The sequence below is a fragment of the Fundulus heteroclitus genome, chromosome 12 (genome assembly GCF_011125445.2).
Source record: "Fundulus heteroclitus isolate FHET01 chromosome 12, MU-UCD_Fhet_4.1, whole genome shotgun sequence".
Lineage (NCBI taxonomy): Eukaryota > Metazoa > Chordata > Actinopteri > Cyprinodontiformes > Fundulidae > Fundulus > Fundulus heteroclitus.
In genome coordinates, this window is record NC_046372.1 from 38,152,570 (window position 1) to 38,169,321 (window position 16,752).

The window sequence follows — 16,752 nt, forward strand, 5'->3', positions numbered from 1 at the left end:
TGCTAAATATGTGAGTGCATGATGTGTTGATAGAGCTCAAATTGATTTGCTAATTATGTTGTCGTTATGATGCTTCCTTTATTAAGACTGATAATTGTTGCACAAGGGCTTAATGTCATTGTATAGTGGCTATTTCTTTTAAAGAGCAGAAATGTTTATGACCAATGATTCAACAGACATATAGTGATATTTTTTTAATGAACAAGCTCTTGACTGAACAGAAAATAAAGACATTTACAAAAAAAACAAAACAAAAGGTGAAGATGTGTCTTGTTTAAAGGTGTTTTCTCCATTGCTTAAGTGCAGCTGCGTAATCGCAGAGAGCGCAGGTTATTCTCTGTGGGCACGCGGCACTTAGACGGCGGTTTGAATCCCGATGGTGCAACAAATTACACATTCGGTCTCAACACGTCCAACAAGCTGGCACGAAACGGGTGATTTATGCGTTTCAAATACCACGGGTCAGGTGAAGGTAAATGATGCCGCTGTAGCTCACGGTGATTCACAAGGGGTCGTTATTGGCAGCGGTGGGGTTTACAAGATGTTTATGGTGGGTGTGTGTGTGTTGGGGCTCGGGTCTGGCTAATCAGGATTTTTAATGGCCTGTACCCTCCTGTCAGATTGTGAGGTAAGGGAGATAACTCTGCAAGGAAATCTCAGGAGCAATGAACACTTGTACTGATGTTCGCTCATGCAAACAGAATAGCGTTGTAGCTGCCAGCTTTAACTAGATGCTCAGGAACTCCTCTGTGGAATAATGCATAATGCAACATGCTTACTTCATGCTAAATTGATAAAAAAGAATGTTATTTGTAACCGTATCGTTCCTTTTATTCCTTTTCGTGTCTTTCCAGCTTCCTTTCTGTTGACTTCGGGCCAATGGCCCGTCTGTGCATCTCTTGAGTTCTTTCACCGTCTGAGGGCAGCTGTACATTGGAAGCAGAGTTGAACTGTGCTTTGTATGTGTTGTGTGTTCTGTTGCATTAATGCATTCTGACGGGGTTTGTGTAAAGTGACATCTTGTAAGCTGTGTTCACCCTTTGTCAGAACAGGAAAATCATCTTTGTGAAATTCTTCAGGCCCAGGTAAGGGTTTCAGCTATAATTTCAGTTCTGTTTCTGCTCTGTTTCCGCTCTGTGTGTGTGTGTGTGTTTGTGTGTGTGTTTTGCGTGCATATGTGTGTTTACTCACAAACTGTAGGCAGAGCTTGGGGCTGTGTCTGTCCAAGGAACACGCAGAGCTAGCTCCTTCAAGCAGGATATTTTGAAAAACATTCTTCCAAACTGCTCATCTAGATCTGAAGGCTTTTATGAAATGTAGAAAAAAAGAAAGTTGTACTTTTAGTACACCCCACTAATGCATTTCACTGTTTCAAAGGTTGGGCTGTATCCCTAAGTTCCACTGAAACGAACTTCTAGAGCTGCAGTGTTCCACATTTTGGACATTTTCGTGCTCCTTTGTTGGACCGTCTTGGAGATGGTCTCTTCCGACATGACTGCGCACCGCTGCACAAAGCACGCTCCCGTAGGACGTGGAGGAGTTTGGTGGGGAAAATCTCGATTGACCTATCTGACCTGAACCTGATATAACACCTTTAGGATCAATAAAGTGGAGACAGGCTTTCTCTTCCAACATTAATGACTGGCCTCACAAATGTGCTTCTGATAGAATGGTGCCGTAAACACAGTCCTGAACCTTTATGAAAGCCTTCCCAGACAAGTGGGAGCTGCTTCAGGGGCAGTTGTTTGGGCTGGTGTCAGAGTAGGTTGTCATTTAATGCATGCTGGTGCGTGCAACTAAGTGAATAGTTTTAGCAATAGAGCTCCTTATGTCTTTCTATTGATCTAACTGAGCCATGGCGTGTTCCCCTAATTCTAACTGCAACAAATGCAACAGCACAGGGCTTTCATCACATTTAGTGAGGTTTTTTTTTAGTAAATACTGAACAATCTTTGAAGAAAATGGAAAAATGGCCAAAACCTTCAGTCTCTAGATGTGCAAGGCTGGTAGAAACATACCTCAGAAAGACTTGCAGCTCTAATTGCAGCAGAAAGTGGTTCTGCAAGGTATTGACTCAGACCAGAATACAGATGCACATTCCACCTTTCAGCTCTTTTTTTTTTTTTTAAGATATAAATACACTGAAGTTTGAAAAGTGATGTGGGGCCAAAAACAGCAAAGTGTACAACTCATTTCGCCAGGTACTGCATGGCTTCATATTACATAGATCAGTGTTTGACGTAATCAGATTTTTGTCATAATGCATTCAAACGGGATTAAAATTATCGTTACTGTTACAAAATGGGACAAAAACATCTAAGAACCTTGGAGTCTGCCTCTGGGTAATTCAGGTTGGAAACCCTTATAGCCCGATCTTCATCATCATCACCATCACCGTAGGTCTGCACTCTGCAAGGATTTGTGTTAAGGAGCATTTACCTGTGTGCACCCTTAGACAGAACAGGAATATCATCTTTGTGAAATTCTTCCAGGCCAAGGTAATAGTTTCAACTACAGCCTCCCAGTTCTGTTTCTGCTCTGTTTCCCGTGTGTGCGTGCATGTGTGTGTGTGCGTGTGTGTGTTTACTCATACACTGTAGACACAGCTTGGCGCTGTGTCTGTCCAAGGGACACACAGAGCCGTCTCCCTGAAGCAGGATGTTTTTTCCCTCTTTTTTTTTTTTTTAAAGCAATGTGGCTTCGTGTGTTGCATGGAGAAGCATGCTGCTGTGTTGTGTTCTAGGGAAAAGCACACAGGAAGGTTATTTAGAGAGAAAGAGAGAGAGATAGAGAAAACATGTGAGGTTGTCACATTACAAAGTTCATAATATAAAATTCATTTTCTAAAATCCAGAAGCATTCCATTTTGTTTGTTTACTCTCGGATCTATTAATTTGTGTATTTTATGCCCAAACAATTGGACTTAATGACTGAAATCCTTTAGTCACCCTGTAGCATTGTATTTCTACATTTGAGTAGTAGTGACTATGAACCTTGGAAAAAGTACATTTTTGCCCACATCTGCACATTTTTCACCGCCAGGTAGGACTTTTGCAGAAGGCCTTCATGGTGCTGTTGCTGAAATAATACTTTTTTTCTCCTCTAAACATTTTTCTGAGAAGGAGAATTTCTGTGCAATGTTTATGACCCTGAAGCTCTCAAAAAACTTTAGTTAGATTCATGCCAATATAGTTAAAGGTAATTCTTGAATTAAATGATTTGATTCTGCTGGTTTAGAACTTTCTAAACTTTTGAAAGGACTCCTGGCTTATTTATGAGTGGTTAGTCCTTTCTTTATATGGATTATATAGTTTGAATGCAGTCTTTTTCTCTCTCCTTAGCATAATACATATTGGTGACCTTGAGCACCAACAGCTTCTAGCCAGAAAGATGTTTCATCTACAGTAATTTTCTTCTAAAAACGGAAAGGTTGTAGTAATTGAAGCTATTTTTCATTCATTTTTATCTAATGTGACATGGCGATCGGTGCCTGATGATTTAAAAAGTTGCCCCTCCCAGAAGCTGCCTAACGCTAACTCAGCGAAGATTCTGTCCAGACTTGGAAATGTACAAAACCTTGTGTTTGAGTTTCAGACAGAGATGCATTGATTGAAATCTTGATGAAGTTAGACCTTTAATAAAGCTGTCATCATCCTCGGTTCCCTCCTGAACCTTTCTTTCAGCAGTTTTAAATCTGTGTTTGTTTGTTCATGTCTTCCTGTGTAAACCCATCTATTATTTTCTATACCCGCTAATACTGGCAGGGGCGCAGGAGGCTAATGCCAATCCCCAGCAGTCAATGGGCTGGAGGCAGGGTACATAATGGACAGGATGCCAGCCTGTTACAGGGTAACACAGAGACACACACACACGCACACACAATGGCTATGTAGTGACCACTGAACTTAATGTGCATATTCTGTGGGAGGAAGCCAGATACCCAAAGGAAACCCACACCTGCATGGGAAGAACATGCAAAGTCCATGCAGAAAGAGCCCGGCCCTTCATTTGGACTCAGGACTGTGCCTCTGTGCAGCCCTTTGTGTCTTCATGAATAATTAGGTAAGGCAAGTTTAATTATACAGAATATTAAAACTATATTAGTGGATTTTTTAAAAGGTTTAAAGGGGAGATATACAAGAGCCACTTTTTAGCACTTAAATTACATTTTGTTATGTACTTAGTCTCTCCTTGCAGTCAGACAATTTTAATGTAGTCTGTCCAGGAGCTGCGTGGGTCTCTTTATATTCTTTTTGGGTCATATTTTTCCATCTGTTTACTTCTTTCTGTTTTCTATCGTGTTTCTTGAACAATTAGAACAGAACCGCTAAACAAGGTCATGAAGTTACCATTTTCGTAAATCTGACATTTTTATTTCTCAGAGCGATTGTGGAGTCCGAGCTCAAAGATGCGAAGCTACAAGTGGAAAAGTGATTGGTTATTCTTTACACCGTCCCCCAGCATACTACAAAAATGGCGGAACAGGGTGGAATGGAATGGATTTGGAGAGGGGCGGGGTATGAAGTGCCTCCCTTAAATTTAAAGAGACGGTACCAAAAGGAGTTGCTCTCAGACGCACCTCAGGACAGGGGTAAAAAGGGAGAAAGTGGGGATAAATTAATGAGGAATTCATACCAAAACATTAGAGTTCCACTTTATATACCTTAATATTCAATAGATTAGAATATTATTGAAAAGTTAATTTATTTAAGTAACCTAATTCGCTAAGGGAAACACATGTGGATTAACACAGGCTGAAGATGTTTTAAACCCTTTATTTCTTCATTTTTCCCACCTCCTGCTAATAAAAACACAGCCTTAAGATTATAATATTGCACCAGACCGTTAAAAAAAGTGAGCTTTTTCATGCAGAAATGGGGGCTTAATGAAAAGTATGTTTTTAATAAGTCCGTTTACAATCATTAAAAGTGAGATTTTTTCTTATCTAGTCATTTATATAAAATATTTCCTTCTATTGAACAGTTTTTGGTGTTGCATTACACTTGCACGCAAAATAAAACATTTATTTAAAGTAAACTATTTAAAGGACAGCATGGAAATCGGTGGGATATTTTTTAGATATCTATACATTTTAACCAATTATTTTTCAGGTTCTTAGAGCAAAACAATCTCATATTTAAAAATTTCAGCTCCTCCGTGCGTTCCTTGTTAGACTAGGATCCAAGCGAGCTGTGCAGACTCGATCAGAGGGCGACGACTAAGTACACTTCTGGCTCCGTTAGAAAATTTCTACAACATTCAACATTTAAAAGTGTCCTTTTTGGAAGACCTGACATAGCTGAATGATTTATGCTCAAATGATCAATCTGTCATGCCTTCTGTAAAATGGATATGGATGAATAATTCATCTGTGAATAATTAGTACATAACTGCAGTATTTTGGATTTTTCTATGATGTAGGTTTAAAGAAGAAAAAAAAAAGAAGAGATACAGATTTACTGAATTGATCTTATCAAGCTGTTTAGTAGCGCTATAGCCTAATGTGTGGATGTTGTCACTTTGCATTCAAATTCTTCTGCTAACTTTTGTTTGCTAAACATCTGAATATGACTTGCTCGCACTGCAGCCATGTCGGTCAGTGTTTTATTCCCTTTTGACCGGCTCTCGCCTCTGTCACGTCGAGCCCAGCTCCTTTCTCCGCGTCTACACAGACAGTAGCGATGAAAGCAGAGGCCTTGGCACAACTTAATCCCTCTGCATCAAAGGGAAATATGGCCTTTCTTACTGTCCACTCGGATGCTGGAGGCACCCGGGGCCTTTGTGTGTAGTAGGATTAACTACATCATTGTCTCCAGGCTTTGAACCTCACTAGATGGTGCCAGAGGCTGTGAACTAATGTAGCATCGCAAACAAGTCTGACGCATTTCGTTTTTCTTCTTCTTTTCTTGACGAAACTTGTGTTTGGTCAAGGAAGTTTTTCTTTTTTTTTTTTTCTTTTTTTTTTTTTTTTTTTTTTTAAATGGGCACGAGTGCACTTTAGCACTCAGCTTCCTCACCCCGCACTCACACACGTATGTTTAAAGCGTCACGCCTACAAGCTGTCAAGTGCAGTCACATGCAGTCTTGAGGAAGGCCAATAAACATAGAAGGGAGGAGGAGCTCTTTTCCTTATCATATTTGTGTTTTCTCACTCGGAGGGTGTTCAGCCTGGAATATTGCCAGCTACAAGCGTGCGGCTGAGGTCCCACTGAGGTGGAAGGACCTGGCTGAGGAAAACAGTCTGTCCTGGAAAAAGAAAAAGAAAAAGAAAAAAAAAATCAGGTTGTGCGTATGGTCTTGTTTTATTAATATGCTCTGTGCTCTCACCGCAGTCGCATTTATTTTTTAACATTTTAGATGGGCACAGACTTGCATCACGTCCAGCCAACCATGCTCGCAGATAGACTTCCCCCGGCCTGCCTATTATTTGTCCCACTGAAATATTAATATTGATCATGCTGCCCGATAAGGTTGTGATTTGCCCGGGGTGGTGGTTACCTGCTGGCAGCGTGCGTCGCTCAAACAGCGTCACGTTTTCTTCCCTTAACGAGCAAACAAACTAAAATGAGCTCTCGCTGACACGGGAACCTGCAACGCAGCAGGACCTCCAGTCATTACTGAAGCCATTAAAAGAAAAGACCTACAGCAGAAAGCTACGCTGCCTTTGGTAAGGCTTCACACTTTGTCACGTTACAACGTCAAACTTTAATGTGTTTCATTGGGATTTCATGTGATAGACCAACAAAAAGTAGGGCGTCTTTGTGATTTGGACTTAAAATGATGCATAGTTATCAAAGTTTTTACATGGTTGTTCATTCTAAATCGTGTAATCGTAGCTCTGGCTCGATGTTTAGAGTTGTCTCCACACCAGTGGTAAATCTTTTTGCAGCCTCTAACAGGCTGCCCCCCCCTTGTTGCTTTGTCTTTACCTCCATTCATCTTTCCATCAACTCTGACCATCACAATATCCCGCAGCATCAGGCTGCCACCACCATGTTTCCCTGTGGAGACGGTGCGTTCAGGGGGAATTGCAGTGTCAGTTTTCTGCCTTCTATGTTGGCCAAAAATGTAAAAATTGGTCTGATGTAAAAGTCACGCCTTCTTCCACATGCAGTGCCCCCAACGTGGACTGTGGGGAAATACGAACAAGACTTCCCGCGGCTATCTTTCAGAAATGGCCAGTGGAGGTTGATTCTTCTCCCGTTGAAAGGTTCTTCTACCTGAGCTGTGGATCTCTGCAGGTCCTCCAGGGCTTTTGGCTGATTAATAGTCAGGAAGTTTAGTTGGATGCCCATAGCTTGGTAGGTTTAAAGCATACTTTTACATTCTCAGGATTGAACAGTGCTTACCAGATATGCAAAGACCTGTCTGCTATTTTTCTTGATTTTCACTATGCTGTTTATTCACTAATGTTCTCTAATAAACGAGGCCTTCACACCGTATCTGTGGAGGTGGGCTCTAATTACAAATTATGTTCTGAAGACATTTGGTTGAACAGGATTTTATTTAGGGTCTATTAAATTAAAAAGATCGGAATACAAATACATACCTCGCTTTACAGTTTTGAAAACCACAATTTTCCTTCTACTTTGCAGTTATGCTACTTTGTAAGGTGGCAAAAATGGAACATAAAGTTCTGGTAGGTGGAAATCTGTATTTTCATTTGTCTTCCTTTGGAGGTGTGCTGGGTGGAGCCCTATGCTCAGGCAGTTTCAGGCAGGACAAACATGGATATGCATCCAGACAGGTGTTAATGTCGTGCATCATGGTCTTCCACAGAGTCTTCTTGCCGTAGATGAGGAGTATGGCGGCGACGCTGGCGTAGACGGATGTGATGAAGACCGTGGCCGCCACAGAGTGCTTGTGACTCACCACAAGCTGGTAGTTGACGTACAGGTCGACCATGAGGAAGACCAGAAAGTTGGCCACCAGGGACAACGACATCTGGACCACCCTCATCTCGGAGCCGAGCTTCGGGAGGTGGGCGCCGTTGGTGCTGGCTTTTATGTGGCGCAGGTGGATGCCCAGGTGGACAGAGATAGAGATGCAGCACTTCAACATGACCATCCCAGGCACCACATCCGAGAGGAGCAGGAAGAGGACATCATAGACCCTGAGAGCGATGGAGCTTGACACAAAAACCCCACAGTCCATACCCGCGTTGACCTCAGTGGTGTGATTGTCGTAGTGAAACACCACGAGGATCGGCATGCAGGTGGCAACGCCAAATAGGTGGATGAGGAAAAGTACGAGGGTCACGTGCTTAAGGATGGCACCTTGGATCTGGGTGTAACAGTGGTTGGGAGTGCTGACCAGCTTGGTGCTGTAGTAGAAAGTGAGAAAGCTAGTGTCCCAAATGATAATGAACTTGAGGCTGGACATGATTCCCAGCATGGCAGTGTAGAACACCTCAAGAACGTGACAGCCGCTGTCCACCTCATTCATGGTCATCCAGACGTAGCAGATCAGCTGGTACATCACGTCGGCCGCCGCCAGAGCCATGATGATGCTTTCGCTGGGACTCCTCTCCTTCTTCCCCGTCTTGTTGCACAGAGTCATGAAAAAGATGTAGACATTAAAGAAGACCGTGGTGACAGCCACCAGGCTCGTCAGGACCCAGAAGGTGAATTTACTCAAGCCGAACATATCAGGAGTGCTCCCCCTCAGTCGCATCCAAGCCGTGAACTTCTGAGAATACTTCAATAATGCCGTGTCAATCTCTGCCGTCTCTGTGGGTCCCCTGCAGTGGCTGGGTTTTGCTCTGTTCAAAGAGATGACAAGGAGGCAAAAGATTAAGACTCGCACGCTTCAAACCAGACTGATTCATCACTGGTGGGACAGAATAAAATTCACGTTCACGTTTGGCTTTTGGAATACAGAAAACAGACCCAAACAGGCTTCGGTTAAAAGTCCTCCATTACAATTTAATCGGTCACATACAAATCAAGCTGAAATACAAAGGTTAGAGGGATGAAGGCAAGAAACGTTTTGTAGTTTTTACCTGAACTGAGGCTCCAGATGAGGTCAGATGAAATGTTTCCAACTTCTTACAGTCTCAACTTCTAATTTTTTTTTATTTTTTATTATTCTTTCTTTCTAATTAATCAGAACCTGTCTGATGCAAAGCCTTTTGATCCAAGAGTTCCCTCGCAGGGATATATGTAAGCATCGGATTTGCATCCCCTCTGACCACAGGTAGTGGTGAGGCAGAATTTGCATTGATACTGGCTGGGCAGGATATTTTCTTGTTGTGGGACTTCTTTACTGTACGTCTGTCAGCGTTGCGTGGCAGCTCAGTCAGCCCTGTCAGACCACAGTCTGCCACATACCACATGCAAATGGCTTTTCCTGCAGAGGCGCCGCACATTTACAAACACTGGACCAGCTGGAGGCCTGTTTACCTGGTAATGAAAGCGAATCACCACAAAATCACCTTTGGGACGCTCCCATATGCCTTATGCCTTATCACCGTACGCTGTGCAGTGGAGGAGGTTAGGTTCAGGGAGACTCTCACGTCTGAGCCTTAAACGTACCAGAACTTTGTTTTGTTTACTTGTAATAAGAGATGAGACATCCATCCACTCCACCATCCCATTTACTAAAACTGTTTGTGTTCCAGGAATGAGAAACTTCTCGCTTTCCAAACACAGACGGGCGCCGTGTTTGTCTGTTTTACTGGGATTTCCCTGCAGTAGTTTCTGACTTGCATCCTTTAGCTAAAGGCATAGTTAGGAGTGCTTTCTAAATGATCTTCTTGTACAAATGTGTTACTCATTAATTATTCCTACCCATGGCAGATTTAGAATTAACATCATCTTCTTTTAACTACTCACCAGCTTTTTGCATGTTCCCGCAGGCATTTTGATGATTTACAGGTGATGAGATCCAAGTTTTTGAGACTAGAAGACACCCTCGCCACCCCCCAAATGTGTAGCGCCCTCCATAGAATCTCTGGCTGGGGCATTGATGTTACTTTCAATAAGAAGATAACATGTATGAACAATTTTGGGCTGGGCTCCACACACACACACCACGGTACAATGAATGCAACATGTACTATGGCCAGTATAGATTTATAGGAACATAGTGTCAAGGACTGGATGTCTTTCACTTCCCAAAATTCCTGAAAGTACAATGCAGAAACTGGTCAGGGAGTCTGCCAAGAGGCTGACAGCAACACAGTAGGAGCAGCAGGAATTTCCAACAAGTACTGGTTGTGTTCTGCATGTGACGACAATCTGCCGTGTTCTCACAAGGTCTGGACTGATGGACAAGGTTGCAAGACAGAACCCTTTTCTTCCTTTTCCATGCAAGGCTGAAATCTCCCAAAACCTTGTGTGAGGATGTGTTACGATTTGAAGGAAATTTAGGGTCCCATTTTCAAAAGATGTTTACGGCAACAAAACAGCATTTTGCACCTGGTGTAGAACATGCCCACCGTGAAACATGTTGGTGGCAGCATCATGCTCTGGGGTTTTCCTGGGATTAGGGTTTATTCAAATTTGGTTACTTTTTTGTATTTTTTTTTAGAAGTTCCCATTTCTATCAGGTTTCTCTTATAGAAAGCTGGTATTTTCTTCAGTGGGTGGTAACTATGGTGGTTGGCAGTGGCAAATGTGCAGCAAATGGCTGAATGCACTGCAACAGAAAAAGGCTGCAAACCCCCCAGCCCCCCCCCCAAAAAAAAACTACAATCACAGAAAATAAAAATGCTGCAAGCACCAAAAACAACAGCAATTAGAAAAAGGCTTCAAACTCATTTTAAAAAAACAAAAAAAAAAAAACAAACAGAAGTGTGTCAGACCACTAGGTGGAGTAAGGGGACTCAGTAAAGACGAGCGCGCTAATATTACCAATGGCAATAAGCTGATGTTCCATAATATTGTATTACGGCCTTGTGTTTAAAAACAACCTGAACCAGAATGTGAGTTTGCAGCTTTTCTTTAACTTGCTGTTGTTTTTGGTACTTGCAGAGTTTTTCTGTTGCAGCGTGTTTGGCCAATGTGGCCTTTTTGCACATCTCGGCCACCGCGGTAATCTAAGAATGGCAATGTAATGTGTTGTTGTTGTTGTTTTTTTTTAAAGAATCCAGCATGATTGTACTACAGCAATGAAAGATGAATTTATGTGAAAGATTTTCCCATTTCCACTAGCGGTGCCAATAGAGTTATACACAACTGTATGACTTAGACTTAGACTTTCTTTATTGTCATTTTGTATGCACAGAGTGCATACAGAACGAAATTTCGTTTTCATACAGCTCAGAAAAATTGCAGTAACTCTACAGGATACGTTGCTGTGAATTTACAGTACAGGATTAAAATGCAGTAATAAATTGTAGTAATTTACAGGATAAATTCCAATTGATTTCCAGATAAAGTGCAGCAGTGATATTAGAGACTAAGAGTTGGGCAGCATTTATAATGCTGGATAAGGATACAATTACAAATGTGCAAATTAGCGAGTGTGGTACACAGTCCATTTTGTACTTCAGCAGTTCAACAGTCTGATGGCAGCAGGGAAAAAGCTTTTGCAGAACCTGGTGTTCCTGCAGCGGATGCTGTGGAACCTCTTCCCAGAGGGCAGCAGGGAGAACAGTCCATGGTGGGGGTGTGAGGGGTCCCTGATGATGTTACGGGCTCAGGACACACAGCGCTGAGATGAAATGTCCTTAATGGAGGGGAGAGGAGCCCCGATGATCCCTTCTGCTGTCCTCACCACTCTCCTCACGTTCTTCCAGTCGGAGGCACTGCAGCCTCCACACCACACAGAGAGACAGCTGGTCAGAATGCTCTCTATGGTGCTTCTGTAGAAGGTCTTAAGGATGGGCGGGGGCAGGCGGGCTCTCCTCATCCTCCGCAGAAAGTACGGTCGCTTTTGTGCCCTCTTCACCAATGATGTGGTGTTTACAATGTGATTGTATGTGATTGTTCACATTTTTTGAAGCAGTAAAACCGTCTCCTGCAGCAGGTACCACCCTCGTCATTCTTACATTGATTACGCAGAGATTGGTCTTAGAGTTAATGGGAAGCCAGAGCAGAGGCCAAGAAAAAAATGGACTTCTGCCATGTTTAAATATCTTCAATTAAAAAAAATGTTACAGCAGCTCATGCCAACACTATTTAATGAACCTTTAAATCACAGCAGTGTTAAAATTTGATAGTTGTTTACATTCAATTCTGTTCAGTGAAATCTCAAATGAACACTTCTGAATACTCATGTATCAAAATGGTGCATGAATGTCCCGAGAGCATGAGCCCGCCCGCTGCTCCGAGGGCCTCTCTCAACTCTGGTCTCTTTTCCCAGCAGGCTTCTGTCTTCCTCTGTGTTTTCCCTACTTTTCCTGCGCGGGAGAGAAAGCTGAAGCGGCTCACTTCCAAAATCCTCAGATAAGTGTGCGAGATATGGGAAAAGTGAAAAGCTTCTTTTCACAGCATCGCCCAAACTAAACGGCTGTCTTGTATAGCGTTACTTTGCCTGATACATGTCCTAACAATAAGAAGCTCATGAAAAACAAGAGTCTATCTTTTCTTAATTGAAATCCTGGCAACAACTCTTTTCCCGTTAAAGTACAGGATGCCGGAAGTGACCAAATTTATGGCTGTTGTGTTGGGCGACTGGCCAGATGCTAAATGGTCTCAGAGGGAAGGGCACCCCTGATGACCTCCAAAGAAAATATCTTCCACTGAATTATCTCTACTGTGCCAGCCACAGCAACCTGTACCGAGTGCTTTTACTGCTGTTAATAAAGTCGTTGCTGATCTCTGCATCATGGTCAATCGCTGCAATACTTTAGCCTTTTATTTACTTTTCTTAATTTTAACTGTCTTGTGTCTTATTGCTATGCATTTCCTGGTTAAGTAATCACACTATTTTCATCCTATTTGTCCTACTTGTTTTTATGTTGTATGTTTCGCTTCTTCAGCACTCTGAGATTCACTTATGTTTGAAAAGTGCTTTATGAATAAAGCTAAATTGGATTTAAAGTTGTCGTGGCCCTGCTCGGATAAAGCTGGCAGAAGGAAAAGCATTCCGCCTCATCAAGCAAAGATGTTGGGAGAGATGACTATCGGAGGTAAGATACTGACTGTACTTAATGTCTTCACAGGACCACACATAAAAAAAACCCTGAATTGAAATTAGAATCGCTGCTTTCAAAAAGTTTTCTTGTGACTTCTTATTAAATAAAGGTTCAGTGAGGGGAGTGGTGGTGGGTGTAGGGTGCAAGTGTTCACGGTTCCCTGAGCAAGACTCTTAGCCCCAGAATGCTCCCTGGGGACCACATAGTGACAGCCCACTGCTCCCTAAAAGGCTTCTAGAGGACAAATTTCATTGGACTGCATCTTGCTATTATAAATAATAGCTGATATATTATGAATTGTATCTTCCTGTTATCTGGGTTTTAATGTCCCTGTTTTATAAAAAATGTTTTTCAAAAGTATCTATCTAATCTATCTATCTATCTATCTATCTATCTATCTATCTATCTATCTATCTATCTTTGGTTCAGGCCCATGCATTCATGGGTTTTCTGTAGCTGTCTGCCTTCCTCACATAACCCAAAATCATGCTTGCTAGGCTCACTAATAACTAAATTGGCCTCAACAGTGAGTGCGAGCATGCATGCTTGTGTTTCTTGCTGTGTGTTGACCCTGAGATGAACCAACGATGTGTGAAACCACTGAGCGGAGGCATTAGGTTTGGGAAACTTGCAGCAGAAATGAAATCAAATCTGCAAATATTGACACAGCTGGAATATCATTTAGTGAAGCACTTCCGCAGAACATTCAAGGGACCTCTGACTTCAAACTTGAACAACTTCTCTTCAGCATTTTTGTCAATAACTGCCGGATTGGGCTTATTTGGCTGGGCAGAGCTGCGTGGCGCACGGTGAGCTACGGCCAGATACAACACAACGTGGAACAAGCAAGGACGTCATTACCTTCCAGCTGTTTACTTGTAGCCATGGAAGACAAAGCTTTCTTGAATATAAAAAAAAATGCAAGAGTATTTCGCTCGAGGGGCAAAGGAGGGTGCCATATTTGTAATCATTTATTTTTACTTGCGCATACAATGAATATGCTCTTATTAAAACGTTACAGTTTTAGCCAAAGGTTGCAAATATTTCCCTAACAAGTGTCAATTTGTCCTTAAGCACTTTGAATCATCTCGTTACCGAAAGGTGCTTTATAAATAAACTTGCCTTGCGTGAAGCACAAAAGTTGACAAAGGCAAACGCAGTAGAGGTGCAGCTAAGGTTGTGCGAGGACAAATAACCTAAAATCTGCTACGTATTAGTACAGGATGGCCTGTACCCTTGAGAGAATCAGGAGGAAAGCTTTTTTTTTTTGCTTTTTGCTGACATCCCACCAGCTTACAGCTCCGTTTTAGGTGCCCTTATTAATTCAACAGACCTTCTGAAGATGGGATCAGAGCATCAAGGGGTGTTTTAGAAGAGGTTGGACCGCAGGCACATTGCTGACTCTGCCTGCTGAGGTGTCAGCTGCAGGAGCTTCAGCTGTTTGCAGTCGACTAATAACCAGTTTAGTGGCTGCTTGGAAAAAAAAAAAAAAAAAAAAAACGCTGGAGGAAAGACGCAGCACAAAGAGGCAATTTTGCAGCTCTTCTGCCAAAAGAAACATTTCAGGGGGGGGGAACACACAGAGAGGAAGATCGTTGGCACAACACACACCTTCCTCCTTCTTGTGCTCTGACTCATGGGCAACTCAAAGTTGAATTTCACATTGATCCACAAACACTTGAGAGCTGTCTGTGTTCTCACTTGGAGTCTAAAAGCATGGATTTCTTTTTTTCTTCAACCTTGCTTCATCTCAGAGGTCAGGATTTTTAAACCTTGTCGTTTCTCTGGGTTCCAAAGAATATTATAAAATTATAATATTCTCAGGGATTTGTCAAGGAGGGTGATAGACAACCTTAAACCTTTTTGTGAAGGTTTTGTGGCTCTAGTGGCTTATAATAAATGTAACCAGTAAGCAAATGGGCATAGAGAGAAGGAGGCGAGACATGCTGTAAAGGTCCTAAGGTTGAGAGTTGAACCCCAGACAAATTTGGGCTAATGGCCTCTGTATATGCACCCCCTCGACCCCTTCCCACCCAACTACCTCACCCCCTCTGACAGTCTTATGTTAATATGTTCTAATCATACACATCTGGGAAATTAGAGTACACGTATCAGTGATTTGCAGCATTTATTTAATTATTTTTGTGTCTTTTGTGGCATGTCACTTTAAAATATCTATTATGCATTCCCAGCCTTACACACAGAATTTTTTAGAAGTTCTATAATGCTGTCGATGAGGTAGAAATAATTGTTGCACGTATGTTTATTTTTTTCAATCAGATTAATGGCATGAAATTCCCACCAGATTTAAGTAACAACCCAAATAATCCAAACATAAAAAGAAATCCAAATAACCACAAATCATGTGGAACAAAGTGGAATGATTTAGGGAAAAGTACCCACGAAGGAAAGAAGCCGCATCAGGCATAAAAAGCCAAGAAACCCGATGAAATCTTCCAGTATTTAGAAAGGTGCCCATCAGTGCTAAATGCTAACTGCTGTTTTAGGGGTAATTGATAGCCTTTAAAAAGGTTTCTCGTTACAAAAGTATCATAAATGAAGCCTCTCATAAACTCACACGTTACAGCAAAGAGCAACATCAAGACCTTAGAGAGCTTATTGTTGCACTCCTCCCAGTGGGATATGCCTGAAAAAATGCAAATGAAAGGGTCCAGGAGGCGTCTTGATCAGATGCCTGAATTTCCTCAACTGACACGCATGCTCAGTATGAGGGATTGCTGCAAAGCCATCGGCAACGCAGACGACTGTCCACTGTGGCTCTACGCTCTTTCAGGAGGAGTGAATGCTGCATGTCAAGACTTGACTTGATTTGATTGAATTTGACTTTGCAAAGTGCCTTGAGATGACATGTGTTGTGAATTGGAGCTATGTAAATAAAATTGAATTGACTCCTTCAATGTAGAGGAGCAGCAGCTCAGATGATGGAGCTTCTCCGCCTATCTCTAAGGTTGAGTCAGGCCATTTCAGCCACATGTATGTGGGGCCTCATTGTTTCAGTCATCCATATCTCAAGCGGGGGTCAGAACACAGGCAAACCGGTAAATCGACGCTGACCTATCACTGCAGCTGTAAGAACTTCATCCCCCCTAGAACGTCTTTCAGCAAGGCTTAGAGGAGTGCCTATTTTAAATGTTTTTTTCAGAAGTGCATTTGCGAGATTGTACAGTGATGTTGAATGAGAAGGTCTGGCTCCCCGCCTACGGTGTAATTTAAAGCAAAGGTGCTGGGGTCTGTGCAGGCCTGTAAAGGTCTTCCACACCAGACTCACTCACCCACGTCTTTATGGACCTTGCTTTGTGTACTGGTGCATAGTCATGTTTGAACAGTCAGGTGCCACAGCCAAACGGTTTCCACAAAGTTGAGAGCATAAGAGTATCCAAAATGCCTTGGCATGCTGAGGATTTAAGTGTTAGTTCAGTGAAACTAAGGGGCTGAGCCCAATTCCCTATCATAATCCTCTTCATACAAAAATTTAAACTTGACTCAGTTCACTCAGGAAAGTGACGTTCTCCTGGCTGTTGTCAAACTCAGTCTCTTCCATTGCATGGCCAGACGGAGCAGATTGATTTTTCACTGCATAGGACACATCTCCATTGCTCTAGGGCCGGGGTTCCCAAAGTGAGAGTCATGACATGGTTTGATGCTTATGT

The 16,752-nt window shown here is 42.3% G+C and overlaps 1 protein-coding gene across 1 annotated transcript; it reads right to left on the bottom strand.

The window, feature by feature from the left end:
• Positions 1-7,519: 7,519 nt before the first annotated feature.
• On the bottom strand, positions 7,520-10,006 carry LOC105915370. The gene has a single exon (XM_012849450.3). The coding sequence runs from the start codon at positions 8,671-8,673 to the stop codon at positions 7,660-7,662; it is 1,014 nt and encodes a 337-aa protein (XP_012704904.2). The 5' UTR covers positions 8,674-10,006; the 3' UTR covers positions 7,520-7,659.
• Between the last annotated feature and the right edge of the window lie 6,746 nt (positions 10,007-16,752).